The 18,718-nt window shown below is 45.3% G+C and overlaps 1 protein-coding gene across 1 annotated transcript in view; it reads right to left on the reverse strand.

The window, feature by feature from the left end:
* Positions 1 to 18,718, reverse strand: part of LOC133396073 (collagen alpha-2(XI) chain-like) — a 32,249-nt gene that overhangs the window by 9,316 nt on the left and 4,215 nt on the right. The window contains 29 exon segments of the mRNA XM_061665516.1: positions 74 to 127; positions 215 to 259; positions 350 to 403; positions 520 to 564; positions 643 to 696; positions 868 to 912; positions 979 to 1,032; positions 1,115 to 1,159; positions 1,237 to 1,290; positions 1,542 to 1,586; positions 1,678 to 1,731; positions 1,824 to 1,877; positions 1,948 to 2,001; positions 2,079 to 2,132; positions 2,206 to 2,259; positions 2,350 to 2,406; positions 2,854 to 2,940; positions 3,091 to 3,165; positions 3,238 to 3,300; positions 3,394 to 3,435; positions 3,647 to 3,700; positions 4,500 to 4,718; positions 6,215 to 6,256; positions 6,258 to 6,335; positions 7,268 to 8,257; positions 11,091 to 11,213; positions 11,305 to 11,467; positions 11,884 to 12,094; positions 12,521 to 12,682. Of these exon segments, the coding sequence (XP_061521500.1) occupies positions 74 to 127; positions 215 to 259; positions 350 to 403; positions 520 to 564; positions 643 to 696; positions 868 to 912; positions 979 to 1,032; positions 1,115 to 1,159; positions 1,237 to 1,290; positions 1,542 to 1,586; positions 1,678 to 1,731; positions 1,824 to 1,877; positions 1,948 to 2,001; positions 2,079 to 2,132; positions 2,206 to 2,259; positions 2,350 to 2,406; positions 2,854 to 2,940; positions 3,091 to 3,165; positions 3,238 to 3,300; positions 3,394 to 3,435; positions 3,647 to 3,700; positions 4,500 to 4,718; positions 6,215 to 6,256; positions 6,258 to 6,335; positions 7,268 to 8,257; positions 11,091 to 11,213; positions 11,305 to 11,467; positions 11,884 to 12,094; positions 12,521 to 12,682 (3,131 nt within the window).

Below are 18,718 nucleotides of genomic sequence, written 5' to 3' on the forward strand. Positions count from 1 at the left end.
ACACTCCAATAAATCATAAGTGTATGAAGATACATAACATAGGAGGTGGGAAAGACCATTCATTCCATGTTACCCTCTCTCCTTTGACGCCAAAGTCTCCCTTAATTCCAGGGAAACCATCTTCTCCCTGATGACACCAAGAAGATGTTCAGTCATACAGTTTTTGATTGTTTTTAACAAGCAGAGTTTTCCTCAGAAGGAGATGATCACACACCTTCTCTCCCTTGTGGCCCTTCAGTCCTCGGATTCCTTGCTCCCCCTGTGAGCACAGTGCATCAGAAGAAACTCAGGAACTATTTGACAAAAAAACAACAGCATCAAAGACCTAAAGGGAGGCACTTTAACTGACCTTGATTCCACGAGGCCCAGGATAACCAATAGCTCCTTGGGGGCCGTTGGGGCCCTGCAGACAAATACAGGATATGAATTCAATCAATGGTAATTAGCATTTAGTTCTTTAGATGTTTCTCCGGTAACAAAGTGTTTGTGTAATGGATGGGCCGGTTCAGTGCCACTGACCTGGTTCCCTTTGGTGCCAGTGGGCCCCTCTTTTCCTGGGTGACCCTGAGAGGGCAAAATGGTGGTTTTAATTTCATAATTTAGGCCAAAATACATGACAACAAATTGAAAATACAAACTCACAGGAGGGCCGTCAGCACCTGGCATCCCTGGCAGACCTGGTTTTCCTGTGGGCCCCTGTAGGAGGTAACAATGGCCTCGATTAGACTTTTCATGTTTTGTGCTTGGAAGGAGAGCATTTAGCCACAATCAGTTGACTGGCCCAGATGAAACACAAATGGGATTACTGGAATGTCAATAGACCTGTCACGAACCAGTGTCAACAAAAAAATCTCTCCTCAATCTTACCTTCTCTCCTGGGGGTCCCATGGCTCCCTGAGGTCCTGGCATTCCCTGTGGCAAAAACACACGTTAAACGTGTCAACTACAATGAAAAAGTAAGAGGATCCGGTGTCTTACCTGAGTTCCTGATGTTCCCTGCTGACCTGGAGGTCCGGGCTCTCCTTGAGGACCCTGTGAAAAGACAAAGAATTAAGGAGGTCAACACATGACTGAACATGGGAGAAGTTAAGTGATGAGATACCAAGACACTAACCAGGTTGCCCTTGGGACCAACGTGACCATCGTTTCCTCGAACGCCCTAGGAGAAGGTGAAAACCCGAGTCATGGAGGCTTCAGAGGTATTGCTGGGATAAGATAAAAACTCTTGTGACTCACAGGAGGTCCGGGAATTCCTGGAGGACCTTTGGGGCCGAGCAATCCACGAGGTCCCTAGAAACAAGAAGAAAAAAACGACACGTCGGAACAAGAACACAAAACAATCTTGCAGGCTCCGAGAGCACCACAAATTACAGCCTCCAAAATGAGCCTTTGCACGACTGGAACTCTAATGGCGCCTCCATGCAGGCTCCTCTGACACTGCTTTCTAAGCGCAATGCAACTGACAACCTAAACCGAGACGTCTCCAGGGGTCTGTGCTATGGTGAGGACGACCCTCAACTATGTTGCATGAAAACACTTACGGCTTCACCGGGGAGACCTCTGGGTCCGACCTCTCCGTCATCGCCCTGAGGACACACAGAAAGAGAACATCATTATGTTGAGACAATGGAAGACATCCATCTGATCTCAACGATTTTCAGATTGCTATGTCTCTACCCTCTCGCCGTCCTCTCCTTGAGGTCCATGGGGTCCCATTGAGCCAGTGTCCCCCTATCGACAAAACAAAAAAGAAAAAAAAAGATTTAGACCAAGAAGATTAAAAGGTTGAAATTATGTGGCATGCTTGCTAAGTGCTCATTCACCCTATGTCCTTTGTCGCCTGGCAAACCAGGAAGACCATCAAAGCCGCGGTCACCCTGTGGATATGTCCATGCTGTTAGTGACCACTTAGATTCTTTTAGACTTTGGAAAAGTTCAGAGCGTTACCTTAGTACCGGGCTCTCCAGGCATTCCCCGGGCTCCGTCAGCTCCGGCACGTCCCTGTCGGCGATGGGCCGTTAGGAAAGGGGCGTTGTCAAGCCTGCGACTTGGATAACTTTAGTTTTTGTAATACTCACTCTCCTTCCTGCTTTGCCTGGTGGTCCCAGCAAGCCTGGGGCTCCCCTGGGTCCCTAATAAATGCAGAGAACAGATTGAGGATGCTGCTCTCTACGGGCATTGCCCCTTAATTCTTACTGTTCTTACCTGAGGACCAGGATCTCCACTTTCTCCTTTCAGACCATAACTTCCTGGGTTTCCCTGAAAGAGACGCACGCATCTTCTATAGTTAAACTCTCATTCGGTTAGGTCCTGGAATCAAATAAAATCTCTGGAGGTTTGTGGTCATACCAGGGGTCCGGGACGTCCTGTGAATCCCATTGGTCCAGGAGGTCCTTTCAGAGCCATCTACAGTCAACATGTTGAAAGTCTTTCATGACAACAACCGAGGAAGTGCTATTATATCATATCTGTGGGACACTCTACATTGAAAAAGTATTGAGACACCGGGAGGAAATGAAAAGTTGCTGTCTCTTTGCAGCAAGAACAGCTTTTGCTCTTCTAGGAAGACTTTCTTCAAGATGTTGGAGGATTTTTTTCATCCAATTGTGTGATCCTCAGACTAGTTTATTCTAAAAATGTTTTATGGGCCTGTTCTTCACCAAACCAACCAAAACTGTCTTGATGGAGCTTGCTTGTTGCATGGCAAACAGAAAAAGAACTTCCCCAAGGTGTACCCACAAAGTTAGACGCATACGATTGTCCAACATGCCTCTGATTCATTACCTACTGTGTCCCTATACTTTTGTCCATAAGCGTATGCGATCCCACATCCTTACAGCAAATACAACTCACCCTGGCCTGAGACAAGATGGCGGCTGCTTGGGCTTCCTGTGCTGACACAACAGGACCCTTATCTCCTCCACTTTGGCCGAAGCGGAACTGCAAAAGTCAAAAGGCAAACAGCATTTGGACTGCATAAGGGCTAAACTTGTCCTAGCAGAGGTCTGTCCAGGTCATCGAGCCACAAAAACACATTCGCCAAGTATTTGCTGGGGAAGGAGCGAGGTAGCGACATCTCAAGTGACTCACAGGCAGCATCACGGAAGATCCGGGTGGTCCGGGAACTCCGTCGGCACCAGGCAGACCGGCTTTGCCGTGAGGTCCCTACGACATGGAGAAAGCGCGTTAGCCTGATGCACAGTGAACCATACAGCTGATGTCCTTGCACAGACTCACCCTCTCACCAGGCTCACCAACAGAGCCAGGAGGACCAGATCTACCAGGGGGGCCGGTAGGGCCCTAAAAGAGAGAGAGAGTGAGAGAGAGGGAGAGAGGAAAGACTTGTAAGAAAGCCATTTTTAGGAGGAAAATAACAAAGGTCGTAAAACTCACAGATTGTCCTTCAGGTCCAGGAGGTCCCTCAATCAGCATGCCCTGTAGAGAAGGTTCTACATGTAAGTGGGTTCCAACTTAAGAAACATCAAATCACATTCGGCTCTAAATGTTCCATGGAAATGGGTTAAGACAAAACCCGAAGAGTCAGAACTCAGACACCTATCAAGGCAGGTGTGACTTCAACCTGCTCATGGCAATGACGGTTAACAGTGAGCACAGTTTGAAAAAAAGTGACAACTGATCCACTCACAGGCTCGAGCACGGCGGGCTCTCCTTTCTCACCCTTGTGTCCTCTGATGGCCGCCTGAGGACAAACACACAAATGTGGCCGACAAGACGCCACAGTCAGTATGCCTTTGCCATGCCACGTCATATTCTCACATGCAAACAAGAAATGATGCATCCATCCATTTTCCATGCGGCTTATCCTGTTCAGGCTCACGGGGAGCTGCAGCCTCAATCTGCCGACTACACCCCGGACCGGTCGCCAGCCAATCACAGGGCACTTATAGAAACTCTCACGCTCACATTCACACCGTCACTGAGTGGGACGTGAACCCAAGTTGCTGCACAGAAGTCATGTCAGTGAACTATTACACTGTCAGTGACTTCTTGAGCGAAAACCTGCTGGTGCTGGTAAAGGAACTGCTCCTGCGCCCACCATTCTGCGGCTTATCGGCTCTACACTTGTACTTGGTGACATAAAGAGCATCACCAACAGGTGGCACAGAAATTCAATGCGCTCTCGAATGGCTCTTTATGCACCGCGCACACATTTCAACCAGCGATGTGAGGACGAGGGGTGGCCAATCTACTCAGTGTTTGCACTGGGGTCATCTTGATCCTTGAATCCCACTTCTGGCAACAAACATTGTAACTAATATTTTCTTTGTCAGTGAAATAAAAACTGGGAAACACAAAGCGTTAGCTTTTGTAGTAAGCTTGGGACTCAATAGCTTGTTCTGGTGAATTTGCATAACAACCAGAATTTGTGACAATAAAAGAGCAGAATGCGTTTGGCACCGAGTAACTGACAAATCCTGCCAATCACAGTTGGTTGAAATGATTACTTTGATTTTTGCTTTTGGAGCAAAATGACTTACGCCTGCCTCGTCTGTCACAGCGGACAGGGCGGGGCCAATGTCGCCTTCCACCTCTCGGGCCTCGGGCATGGGCTCGCCGTAGTCCCGATAGGAATAATCGTATTCCTTCACGCCCACATCGCCAGTCACGTACTCCTCGGTGAAGGGCTCCTCACCAACACCGCCCGTCGTGGTAGAGTCCACCTCCTGCCCCTCCAGAGCGGTCTCCACCTGGGGCTGCTTCAGGGTCCGAGGCAGCCGTACGGAAGGGGAAGATGAACCCGGCAAGAGCAAGAGGAAGGAGGAGTGGTGTTTACCAGGAGGAAAGGTTAGTGACAGAAGATAGTGAAAGAGGAGCATATGTGGGAAGAAATGAGTCTTACCTTGTAAAATAAGACAGACATACAAAAGACACCTTACAGACTCTGTCAACAATCCTATTCTCTCAGTTGTCTACTTTGGTACTTAGTGTGTTTCCAACAAAGGATGTCAGAGCTTCCACAAACGTGCCTTCAATCTAACAGTTGAAAGACCACATGACATGAGCTAAGGGAAACAGTTTGCTCACACGGACTGACGACTTCAGCCGGGACTTACCCTCGAAGCGGATTTATGCAGGAGCAGCGTCTCATTTGTACACAAGCAAACATCGGCAAAAACCTTTTGTTTGGCTGCTGGTATGAATATTGTTTTGCTGAGTTGAGTTTGTCGCATGAAAAGCGAAGAGCAAAGTCAATGACAGAACGCGTGAACTGGAGAAACATACACCGACGTGTGGATGCGCTCTAGTTCAGCGAGAGCTTCCGTCAAACACCAACGCGCCACATTCGGTTCCCCTTTTGTCATAAGACGTTTGGTGTCATCCCCACCGAGATGACGACCAAAAGGCGTCTTGGTGTTAAGGAAAAAGGGGACACCATGTTAAAATGTAAATGTGGGGTATGGTCCTTGGACAGGAGGCTTCTCTTCAAGTGGTCTTGTCTGGCGGCGGCAGCGCCAACAAAACTGTTGTGAGGTGTGAGTCACACAGTGGAAAGTGTGAGGTTAAACTACAAGAACGGGGTCCCCGATATACCTCTGCTAGCTTCTATTAACTGATGCACTCCTGAATTTCAGATTTCATCGCGATAAATCTCATCTACTGCTTCGAAGAGGGAATACACTGACTGGATCCAGTCTACCAGATGATCCTCACAATGACTGTCCTGTCATTAATGACAACAAAAGATCTTATTTTGCGCTTTAATGCATTATATAATGATACATAACTCTTTTTCCATCATGCAGTAGTTTGGCATTACACATTCATATTTGTGTGGCCAAAAAACTTAAATACCCTACCACTTTTGGCACCCTTTCAGTGGGGTACCACGCCGTGTGGTAGCTCCCTCAAGGGGCGGTCCATTGATGAACGGTAACGTCAATGTGATAATAGATAGGAAAGGTGTTTAAAAAGAACTCACGATTATGATCATGAGAAGATTCAAAGGGGCTCTATATTTTTATGGATTTACACTTCTGAACGTTCAAGTGGACTGAAGGAGGCCTAGTGCAGGGGGTGTGGGCCTGTCAACACCCACACTTTTTTCCAGTGTCACTAAGAGCAGTCAACAAACAATCTTCAATGTAATTATCAAGTTTTAGCAGTAACTTTTTTTGCACTTGCTGTTGGATAATCTTAAGCAGGAAAAGTGCATAAGTGTCATGTCGTTGGCGAGGTCGATAGTGTGTGTTACCTGCGTGGGGTTCTCTTCTTGTGTGACCACCTCACCCTCGGACTTCTGGCAGCGTCTCCTCATAGAAATAATCAGTCTCTGTGGGGGTGTTGCCAGCCTCGGAATATTCAGTGTCTACATCCTGATTGGTCGAGTGGGCAGAAAAGGGGGGAGCAGGGAGGAAGTAAGCAGATTTGACCGGAGCGAAGGTTAGTTCAAAGTCTGCTTGTGAGTGATGATGAGTTATAAGAGGAGAACACAACACCATTGTGGTTGTCTCAGTGGCAACGCACATGTTTCACAAACATCTGGGAAAAGAAATGTCACCAGCCTGCCGACTATAAACGTCGCCTCGAGCGACGTTTAGTGAGTCGCCATGACTTAGATGACATTTCTTTTCACTGTATCGCAGGACAACGTTGACGGGGTTTGTTAGGGGCACTGGCCTACCAGAGCCGACATCCATCCCAGGAGAAGAAAACATCGCGACTGATGCTTCGGGATGTTAGCGGCGCTCACGACCACAAAACAACCCTCCCACTTAAAGAAAAGCAGCCTCACAGAACACATCTCCATGAATTCATTGCAAAGAATGAATCAAGTCCGCTTCACGGAGGAAGTCGAGACTGTCGGAGCTTTGTGCGAGACTGCTTCGTTGACATGATCAGAAGGAAAGAGCTTTTTGGAAAAAAGACGAACAAGGAATGTGACAGCATGAGCTGGTGTTGCGTTGCGTGCTCATAGAGTGCGTCATAATGGGTATCGTCGGGGCTCTTGCTTGTTTTTGCGCCAATCCATGCCGCATTCATTTGACTGGCGCGCGAACGCCTTCCTGACAGGAGGTCCGTTGCACAGTTCGGAGGTAAGAAGGAAAGTGCACAGTGAGCCATGCTTCACTGTGCACCCTGGTATCATATCATATGGACAAGCTGGCCGCACAGTGAAGAGCATATGATATATCAACAGAAAACCTCACATCTTGAAGGTCAGACAATCCACCAAAAAAGCAGAAGATGGAAGAAGCTGACCTCCAGATGGCGCACGCGGGACATTCGACCCAAACCCGAGTCGTACCTGTTGGTAACCGTTGTCAAATTTCTTTGCTGGAACTCCGGTGCCACTCAGCGCGGTCTTGTCGAAGGGCGGGAATGGTTTGTGCAGGGACTTGATGTCCATGTCCAGTACCGCCTTGGACTTTGTGGGTTTCAGGGGAGTGGGCCGGACAGGAGCAGCAGTGGTGAGGACCTTCTTCACGTTTTGCAACTTCTCCACCACTGTATTCATGGCTTTGCTGGCTGTGGGCTTGACGAGGGGGACTTTGGAGACCACCGTTTTGACTTTGACTTCTGACTTGGCTTGAGAAATTTTAGATGCTTTTGTAGGCTCTGCCTTTGCTGCTTTTGTGGCCTTGGGTGCTTTGGTAGCTTCTACTTTGGAAGCGGATGTCGCCGCACTCACAGTAGTCTTCTCTGTTTTGACAACAGTCTTTGTTTTTGTAGTGGTTTCGCTTTTTGTGCCTTTCTTTTCTACCACAGTAAATTTGTTGTTGCTAGCAGCTCTAGCCTCATTGCTAACTTTGTTTTCAGTTTTTCCGTTAACTTTGACCTTGACTTCTTTCACCTCGATGCTCGTTTTCCCATTGGCCTTTGCCGTTGCTTTATCATTTCCGGCTTTCTTCTCAGCGGAGGACTTTCCATTACCGCTGACATACTTCTCAACGACCACCTTTCCGTTTCCTTTGACCTCGGCTGAAGCTTTAGCGGTTTTCACCACGACGGCTTTTCCATTGACCTTCTCAGCAACCACTTTAGCGCTCTTAGCGGGGGCGGTTGTGGTCTTCACCTTAGCAGCCGATGTAGTCTTGATCTTGGACAAGAAGACAGTGGTGGCGGTGGGCTTGCTGGCGGTCTTGGATTTGGGCGGCTTGGCCGTGGAAGACTTGAGAGCTTTGTTGGGAATGGGAGGCTTGACTATTTTAAAGGTCCCCCCCTTGGCTGGCTTAGCTGGGGTGGGCTTGGCTTTGACTGGGGCGGCTTTGGTGGGGGCGCCCTTCCTGTTTGTCTTCTAAAGTCCGAGTTTATTGTTTGGTTGAGGTGTTTAATGTTTGCGAGCGAGGTGGCAAAGACACAGAGAGGAGGAGGAGGAGATGCGCAGGGTTGGGAAGGGGGGACAGAAGGGGAGAGAAAGACAAGAGTGGCTGTGTTGAGAATCAATGACATCAAGATGGCAAAGGCTTGGATAATTTACTGAGACTGCACAGGCATTACTGGATACAGCAGAGTACTTTGTCATTTTAACCAATCAGGAGCACAGAAGACATTCAATTTCCCCTCATTGACCCCAGTGACTGATCTCTCCAGTAATGCCATTCTCATCATGAAACAACAAAGCGGCATTGCTGGCCTGATCACAACCGAGCCGGTTGTTGGGCGGAGGCACGGAGGGCGTGGCTGTTACAGGCGGGGAAAAAATAAACACGTCACAAATACTCTGACATCCAGTACGCACGCGTACAGTCACGCCTCGTTAGTCACCCAAATCATTCGCACTGACAAAAAGACTCAAACAAGCACACGTACGGTATATTCTTATAAGCAGTGATGTGTAAAGGTGCTTGAAATGGTGATGCAGAATGACAAACTCTCCTGTTAGTTTTGCAGAAGAAGAGTATTCAACATATACAAAGTACCTTGTAGTTAATTAAACATGCCCTGCGTTAATTATTGCTGTTCCTGAGAAACAATGTAACAGAAGGGTTGAGAAAGGCACATTTGAATCACCTGGAGAGCAGGTCAAAACTTATCGAAATGACTAAACCACCGTTTCCACCAAGTAGTCCAATTTGGTCCTCTTTGGTATGGTTCAACTGTGTTCTCTGTTTAAGGCTTTCACTGTGATTCTCACTTTTTGGGACCGTATTTTTGGGAAGCTCAGTGATAGGGTGCCTAAAGGGCGTGGCTAGACGATCTTTTGGTCTTCAGATTGGTGGATAGAAAAATATGTGAGAAAAACATGCCCAGCAGAAAGAAGACATCTAGCAGGATGGCTTTCCTGTAGATCTGAGTGGTCACTTTACAAACGTGGTGGACCTTAGTGGCCGCTTGATGGAAATGAAGGAGAGCACCTGATTTCGTTAAGAACTGGCCTGCGGAGGCCTCACAACGACGGGGAACTATATTCTTATCCTTGCCGTCACCCAACCATCCATACGGGGTTACCAGTTTTATGTCTTACCACTTACTGTGGAATGTGTGAGCTCAGTGGTTTCTTGGTTTTATCTTCTGTTGGTCAACCCATGGCTTTTAAATGTTCTCTAGAAATGGATTTGGAACCAAAGTAGAAGTCATCCATCAGTTTTTCCCCATTTGATGTCAGAGATACGAGCGATGCGCCCAGTTTAGCCACGCCCGTTTCCACCGCCGCAACAACCCAGCCATGTGGACACATCAACACACATGACATGTAAATGACCCAAAAAATTAAAAAGCAGCAATGTTAATTTGTTGAGATGAGGAAAATGTGAGCGGTGGTGCGCTTGTGGCTTCCTCTTCATATTCGGTATATTCGTGGTGGTCCTATTCCTCATCAAAGCACTGATGGGCGGGGAGGGCGAGGAGGGGATGGGGAGCGAGGAAGGAATGCGTGATGGGGGGGAAAAGAAGGTGGGTGAAGCAGGAGGAAGAGGAACAACCAAGAGATTTTACTCTCCATTCCTCAGAGCACAAGAGCAAGTCTGGAAACGTTCTCGACAAATAGAGGAGGAAAAAAGGAAGACATAAAAACCTCACTGATTTATTCATCCACAAGTGGACATATGAACACACAGTCTAGGAGGAAAAGCTTGTTGTCAATGATCTTTTTGCGTTTTTTTTTTGTTGCTATCTGGGATGAAAAAAGCGTGAGGAGGCGAAGCCCCGCCGCCATGTGCACAACCAGTCTCAGTAAGCAAAGAGGCTCCACCTTCAGCCATCTTCATGACAAAGACAAATGTAGTCCACCTCACCCCAACTCCCCCAAACCCTCCGGCCCACCGCGAGTCGAGAAGACATTTGCTCATCAACCCAACAGATGAAGACGTGGGGGAGGAAAGTGATGCTAATGCATGGGTGGGGAGAGGTTTAGGGAGGTGTAGGTGGGGAAGGAGGGGTTATGGAGAACAGCACTTTGATGACCTGTCAAAATCCTCAAAACCCAACTTGTTTTTTTCCTGAGGCTTTGACGTGGACTATCACATTGAGTTTTATTCCAAAATATGAAGGAAGAGGAGCTCTGCGTATGTGTGATCCAGTTGCAAAAGTTGAATGGAGGCAACTGGGCTTTTCTTGGTTGAAGATGTTTCCTCTTTAATCCAAAAGGTCTCTTGATGACTAAATTGGTGTGGAGCGCCCTATTTGTGTCTCTGGTGGGTGTGTCCCTTGGGGGTGGTCACATGAGGGTTGTTGTCGTTGTTGTTGTTGATGCTAAACCTCCTCCTCTGGCCCTTGTTTGACATAGATGGCTTCTTTTCCACCTCTTGAAAAGCAGAATTTGGAGAACATTGTCCTCAATTTGGAGAATATTGTCCTCAAAGGACTGTCCCTTCTTTTTTGAGACACAAATTACCTGCTGACTCTGGACCCTGAGAGTATGACCACCCCCAGGGGACAAACCCACCAGAGATACATTTAGAACAGAAGAAGCCTTTCAAACAAGAAACATCTTCAACAACCAAGAAGAGTCCAGTTGCCTCCATTCGACCTTTACGGATAAGAGTCGCTCATTTCTGTTCTTGATCATAGTGAAAGTGATCTCATTTTACGTCAGTCGGTTCCGTTCGGACTGGCAGAACCATCTAAACGTCCGGAACACAGCGATGCTGGTGGAACACTCAAGTAGTGCATCTGCTTCTGCTACTCACGTATGTATTGGGGTCCTGCGCCTGCGTCTTGGGTAGGGGAGAGTCGCAGTCGGGGCTGTAGTGCTCACAGAAGTCGTAGGCGGCCTGAGCGTTGGAGGCGATCAGTAGCTGCTGAATGTCTCCCTGAGCGCAAAAACAGCCGGGACAAAGATCAGCGAGCGAGCCCTCCTGCTGCACCCCCCTCCTCTCGCCCGGCGCGGACTGAGCTCCTCACCTGGAACACTTCCTCGTCGAGCAGGCGTGCTCCAAACACGGTGATGCCGTTGGTGTCCAACTCAGCGTGGTTGCTGCGGGGCAGTGGGCGGCTCATCTTCTTCTTGCAGTCCAGCAGCAGCGTCACATTCTTCTTGGACACCGAGATTGCGATGCGGTGCCACCTGCGGGCGGGAGGAGAAAGCCACGGGCGAATCAATGTGTGACGTGATGAGGGGTCCCAAAAAAATATCGACATGGTAGCTACTGTACTGATACTGAGTGCAAAGTAGCTAAAGTAGCCAATATGTAAATATATTTTGTGTCGGAGCAAGATTGTATGACTTATGACTTGCTTAACCTAAGAAATGATTGGACTAGACTTGCTTGAAATTTAGTCAGGGCTCAACTGCACTTAATTTGTTCCCCCCCCCCCCCCACAGTAACTTGGGACTTGCTTGAAACTTGAACGTTAAGACTTGAGACCTACTTGTGACCTCAACATATGTGATTTACTTTCACCTCTGTTGTCGATACGCCGCCGTGCACTCGAAATTCACAAATTCCCACCCCCACAAACAGATCGGCGCTCATTACTGACTTGCCATCAGCCAGGTTGATGCCCTTGAAGAGCGGGTAGTCCTCGGGGGCCGGCTTGCCGTGCTGGTCCTCGTACAGGAAGACGGGCGAGCGGCCCAACTCGATGCCCAGCTGCTGGACGCCCTGCTCGCTGTAGATAGAGAGGAGGAAGGCCTGGAGCCCGGCGTGGGCCTTCACCAGCGCCATGACGGAGAAGTTCTCCGGGAAGCGACCTGCAGACGACAAGATATTAAGAAACTGCATTGTTCCTGGAATTTTAAGATCTAACTTCTTGACAGAAAGCACTGTGACGAATTTTGAACCTAGAATCATTGAGAGCGTGCAGAGCTTTCAGGTGATGACATTTATCAGGAGCAAAGCATCATGGGAGCTGGCGGTGGGGTACACATAATAACAGTCGGTCTGGCAGCTTAAAGCCACAAAAACTCCACTTGAGATCCTCTTGTGTCTCCTCACTCAGACAGACGTAAGGTGTAATTACAGAGCATGTGCAAACATCATAATCAGACGACGCTGATGATGATTGCAGGTTTGCCGCGCTCGGGAATTTCATCACAAAAGCGAGAAGATTGCACGTCAACGTGTCGTGCCGTAGAGAGCGCTTAGTTCGCTTAGCTTCCGATAGTGTTTAAGCTTACCTGAGAAGAGCTGCTTGGTAGGGGCTGAGATCTGGGCCTTCTTGCTGATGCGATAGGCGTGGTCAGGGCTGCTGGAGCGGCGGGACGTGCAGAAGCCAGGAACTTTCTTCACGCCCTCGGGAAGAGTGGGAACCTGCAGGGCCTTCAGTACGTCCACTGGTTCTGGGGGCAAAGAGATCAACGTCAATTTCTCATCATGTCAGCTTTTCTTGTTTCACTCTTTGACCCGACAACAATCACAGGCCACGCATCACAATTCAGCCGTGGGGCAGGTGGGTGTTGCTGAAAAGTGCGGGTGTTTAACCCGTGGCAGGTACAGTAAAACTCAGGGGGCCCGATTCTGCTCTCACAAGCCGCCCTTGACGGAGCTACGCTGAGCGAGGAAGTCACAGGCGCTAAACTGCATTGTGATTCAAAAGAATAATTTTACCTGTTAAGCACAATATATTGCAGTTCATCTTTTAGAACTGATTGTTTTCAAACATTTATTTTGGTACAATTTATACTTAAATTATGTAATAGGTAATTATCTACTGTACACAGAGAGCTAAATATTTTTTTGTGGCGGCACTTGTTGTAAAAAGGCCGAGAACCACTGCACGAGAAGGACACACAATAACAACAAACAATTGTAACCACACAGACAGAGTAAAAAAAAATAAAAGACCTAACCGACATTGGGATAAAGATTCCTTTCAGACCAAGATAGACAAACCTAAACATTGGAGACACTGAAGAAAGAAGCTAATTAAAGCTAATTAAAGTCAATAAAAGTGTGCCATTGAGCTGACAATTGGGCTGCTGAGGTTGAAGCTGAGCAATCCTGCACGTCTGAGTCACAAATTCCGTTTTTCACCGGACTCACATTTACACTCTTTTTCCTGAGAAAGTAAAAGTGTCACAAAGTTGTGATGGTGAGAGGAAGAGGAAAAACGACATGCTGGGAAGCGTCACTCATCATTATTTCAGTTTGCAGCTATATCGCAGTTCGCCTCATCGCTGTCCATCTGCTGTATCGCAATTTAACATCCATCCAATTTCTACATCGCTTCTCCTCATTAGGGTCACACCCGAGGACAATTTAGAGTCTTCAGTGACCCTAATGAGCATGTTTTTGAAACGTGGCCGTAAACATGCAAATTGAACACCGGAACTCCCACTCTCAGAAATGTGAGGCGGAAATGCTAACTACTCTGTTTTAACATCAATTTATTTTGCATTGAAATATGTTTACAAAGTGTGTGAATAAGTTTGAATGTGATTACTTGATGTGGGAGGGGTATTTTAAGGCTTAAACTATAAAACCAGTTTTTATTTTTCTATTCCAAAATGGTTATGTATTTTCTATACATTTTGTGGCCTTTTCACACTACCCTTTTTCTTTGCGTTCATCACGAGGCAAGGTAAAACGGCCTTTATGTGTACGAGGGGATCACTGTACAGCGCGGTTCGGCATTCGCAACCGCAGAGCCAGCAAAAAAATGACAATATCTGATAATTAGCCTTTGTTAGTGTTTAGTGTTTTTGCTAGTTTTCGCCCGGGTTTGGTCACGCCACGTTCCGCATACAGCGGGTAGAGTTTGAGGAACAGTGAAGGACATTCCAGACGTCTAAAGCCGTCATCACAGGTATTCGTGGTCAGAGATGTAGAGTGCGTGTGTGCGTGTGTGTGTGTGTGTGTGTGTGTCTGCTGTGGGGCTTCACAAGTGACAGTGTGGTTTTATGATGGCAGGATCAGATTGCAGCCCCCCCACCCGAGTGGCACCAGTACAATGTGGCACTCTGTTTCCAGCTCACGTGAGGCCGAGGCCCTTCCTTCCTGCCGGGCTGCCATCACTCCCGCTAAAACAACACGCCAGCTTACGCCCGGCTTGGCCCGCACTGGAGCGGCCCGAAGATGAAAGCGGACAAGTATAAATATATATATATATATATTTTTTTTTTTTTTTGCCTCATCATCATCTTAAGCACTCACAGATGGCCGCCACCCAATTACACGCGGTCATCGGGACAGGAAGCAGGCGTCAGACACACCCACTACACACACACGCAAACACACTCATGCATGCACATACAAACACACGCACACAACTGTACAGCATTTGTGGCTGGTTACAGTGTTCCGAGACTATTTTAACAAAACGCGCCTGTGTTAACCTGATAAACATCATTTGAGTCGTTCATGAATAATCATGGTTATTATCTTAATGGGGGGGAAAAAAAACGACTCTGGAATGATGTTTATTAAGAAACACACTGTACTAGTGATTCTCAAACTGGGGTCCCCAGGGGGTCTGCGATCTGTAGCCTGGGGGCCTGCAAAATAATTTGCAATAAATTACTATGGCGGATCATTTTTTAAAAATAAAAATACATATTTTAAAAAATACACATTGGGAAAAGCGCACCAATAAAACATAATAAACCAATTGCTGCTCCCTATCTTGGCTTTGGGTCAATTAAAAGCTCTGATATGATATTATCACATGTATCTGACATTCATGCGTGAATAAAATGAGTTGAGTAAAGTAGTTAAAATGAGTAAAGTACTATTCTTTTGAGTAGAAAACGTTTTTTCGCGCATAAAGTTGTCTTTTTCCGAATAAAACGTGTATTATCCTGACATTTTTTCAATTCAATTAAAACATTCTTACTACAATGCTTCTCTTGTTAAACTTTGACTTTGAGATCATATCACGACTTTATCTCGTAAATATACAACATTATTCTTGTAAAATTACAACTTTTTATCCTGACAAAATAAGACTGCTTTTGTAAAGATTTGCGCGATTTTTTTTCGACACAAATTCTGAGTTTATCATTACATACAACATACACGACATACATCATAACATTACAATTATATATGCATGACACAACACAATACAGAACACACAATATGGCTCAGGGCGGCACGGTGAGCGACTGGTTAGCACATCTGCCTCACAGTTCTGAGGACCGGGGTTCAAATCCCGGCCCCGCCTGTGTGGAGTTTGCATGTTCTCCCCGTGCCTGTGTGGGTTTTCTCCGGGTACTCCGTTTTCCTCCCACATCCCAAAAACATGCATGGTAGGTTAATTGAAGACTCTGAATTGCCCGTAGGTGTGAATGTGTGCGCGCATGGTTGTTTGTTTATATGTGGCCTGCGATTGGCTGGCAACCAGTTCAGGGTGTACACCACCTCACGCCCGAAGATAGCTGGGCTAGGCTCCAGCACGCCCGCGACCCTAGTGAGCATACAGCGGTACAGAAAATGGATGGATGGAATATGGCTCAGAAGGTAAAAATCAATAATCAATGCGTTTAATGATCCCCAGAGGGAAAATCTCTATTTAACTTTTAACACATACACAAAAATGGACTCTCAGGGGTGTGAAGCTTTGACAAATTAAAAGGAGGGCATCAACACAAAAGGACCAGGATGAGCAACATAATATAAAAAAAAAAAAAAAAAGAGAAAATGAAAAGTATCTCATTTTTATTTCATTTCCATAATAAATCATAATTAATTCAGCAATTATGTATTAAAATACATTTCAATATTAAATGTATATATAGATTTTAGTCATACGTTTCTTTTATTTTTTTTTTACCATCAATTCATTAACCAATTATTTTTAAAAAGTAAGAAATAAATGCATATGCATGTTATTACTTATTTTATTCGTGAATTATTTGATAAAATTAATAAATATAAAATATATATAGATTTGTTTGATTTAGTAATTTTTATATTGTACACTACTCGTTCATTTATTAATGAATTATTTCAAAAAACAAAAACAAAATGTATACACTTTATTTATTTTTTAAAAAATGATTAGTTTTATATTTAATACGATCAATTAAAATACTATACATATTTATAATTAGTTAATTGTAGTATTTTTTTCTTTTTTACAGTAAATTACCAATTATTTAATAAATACATGTAAAAAATAAAAAATAGAAACAAATAGAACAATGTATATAGAAATTAGTTTTACTTTTTTCTTTTCGTAGTTACAAAATATCAACGAAACAAAATAAACACATAAATATAACCGTTTATTTACTAATAAGCTCGTCTTTTATTATTTACAATAAATTACCAAACAAATTATTTGATCAAATAAATGAAGAATTAAATTATATATATATTTATTCTACTTTTTTACTACTTACAAAATATCAATTAACCAATTATTTAACAAAATAAATGGATACATGTAAATATAAATTTGTTTATTTTATGAACATGGTTTTTTTTTCATTATACAGCAATATAGAAAATGGATCGATGGATTTCAAATAAATCAATCAACCCCTTGTTTAATTAGATACATTAACTCAAAAAAATGCAAAGATAAATTTGTAATTAATTTTAGGCAAATTTGCTACAGCAAAACTCTTGAAAACGCGCCGGATTAAAGTACGGACCGGGCCGCGTACTTTGCCCGATCCTGCTCGAGTGGTAGCGCCGTGTCAAATACCAGACACACACTCCAGCTGACATGCTGACCTCTCCCCTCTCACCTGTGCACAACCGACGCATTGTGAGGCAGGTCCGGCACGCGCTGACGCGCACACGCACTCGCACACGATGTCTGGAGGACACACAGGTCGCAGGTAGCTGCCTCACAAACGAATACAGCGAACCCCCGACGACTTGCGGGTCGTTTTTCAAAATTTCACTTATACATTAAGTGTTTTATTTCTTTTTTTTTTTTCCTCTTTCTAGAATGCTCCAAGATGCCACTTGATGACACCAAAGTCCTGGCTACTAGGAAAATAAAAATTGGTGTCAATGGAGTATATTGAAGTGATGTATCTCGACTGAGAGACAAACATCGTTGTGTGAAGGGAGTGGGCCAAGTTTAGCCTGGGTTGTTAGTGGAAAATACGGAGAGTCAAAATCAAATAATCTGTAAGCCATTTATTTAGGCGTCTCCCTGACAACCAACTTTTGCCAACCGGTCCACAGAGCCTATAATACTGTTGTATCTTGAGCCATTTTCCAAGTGAACGGACATTTTGGTATATGTCAGCGTTTGCTCCAGATTTAGCAGTCGCTTCCGCCCATCCGCTGACCACACGAGCGCGGCCGTTAAGTACAGGTTAGAATTTATGGAGTTGCTAACAGGACGTACAGGGCAACAAGTGTTTGTTTTTTTTAAATGACCTAAAATAAGATCCACAAGCTGTTGAGTCTACAGGAAACCCGAGAAAATAAGCAGAAAATTATTTAAATGCTGAGTCAGCACACAAGTTGGACTCTGAAGCCAACAAGCTAACACAATAATAAGAATAAAAAGGCATCCAACTGTTATACTAGTTTAAAAGTTGGATGAAACGCGGGTTGATTGGTCATGGCACAAGGATGATGTCATAGAAAAGTGAGTTTTGACGAGTCGCCGTCTCAGAAGCTACATTTGTGGAGCGACAGAGCTAACCCAAAACCCCACACAAAAAAAGTAAACAATGAAGAGTTATATCATACGGTAAATGTTTCTGTGTCGCATTGCAATACATATTGTTACATCGCATAGCTGATTGGAATAATCCTACTATCAACTTCCGTTACGGGTCAATAAATGCACTCCAGTTTAAAGCTACTGCTAACGATACCGCACAAGTATTTCTTTTTATACTTTTGCACACGAGTTTTTAAAAGCGAAATGATTTTTACAGTCGCAGCCTAGTGGTTAGCACGTCTGCCTCACAGTACCTCCCACATTCCAAAAACAACTCTAAATTGTCCAAAGGTGTGAATGTGACTGTGAATGCTTGTTTGCCTCTTGCCCCAAAATTAGCTGGGATAAGCGCCAAAAGGTGCTACTAGTATCACCAGTGGTACACAGGCTTCCTCTAGTGGAAAGAAAAAGAATTACTGCCCAAGTAGAGTTCCGTTGTATTTAGCTTTTTAGTACAATACATATGGATTTAATCTTTAACAATTGTTTTAAATTATGTGAAATCTATCTTAATTTAATGATTTACTTTTGTTTTTTTCTTTCTATATCTAAGCGCAAGTTAAAGGGCACTTTAAGGCATCGTGAGCACAAATGGTCCTGCCACGTTTCATCGCGTAGAGTGTGCTTGAGACGTGTGTGTGTGTGTGTGTGCGTTTGTTTCTGTTGTCTCGTGCGGTTTGGGGCAGCGATGCCACAGTCCCGTTTTGGAAGCGATGGGTGGATGCGGGCGCCGCAGTGGATGGAA

This window comes from Phycodurus eques, chromosome 20, assembly GCF_024500275.1.
Source record: "Phycodurus eques isolate BA_2022a chromosome 20, UOR_Pequ_1.1, whole genome shotgun sequence".
Lineage (NCBI taxonomy): Eukaryota > Metazoa > Chordata > Actinopteri > Syngnathiformes > Syngnathidae > Phycodurus > Phycodurus eques.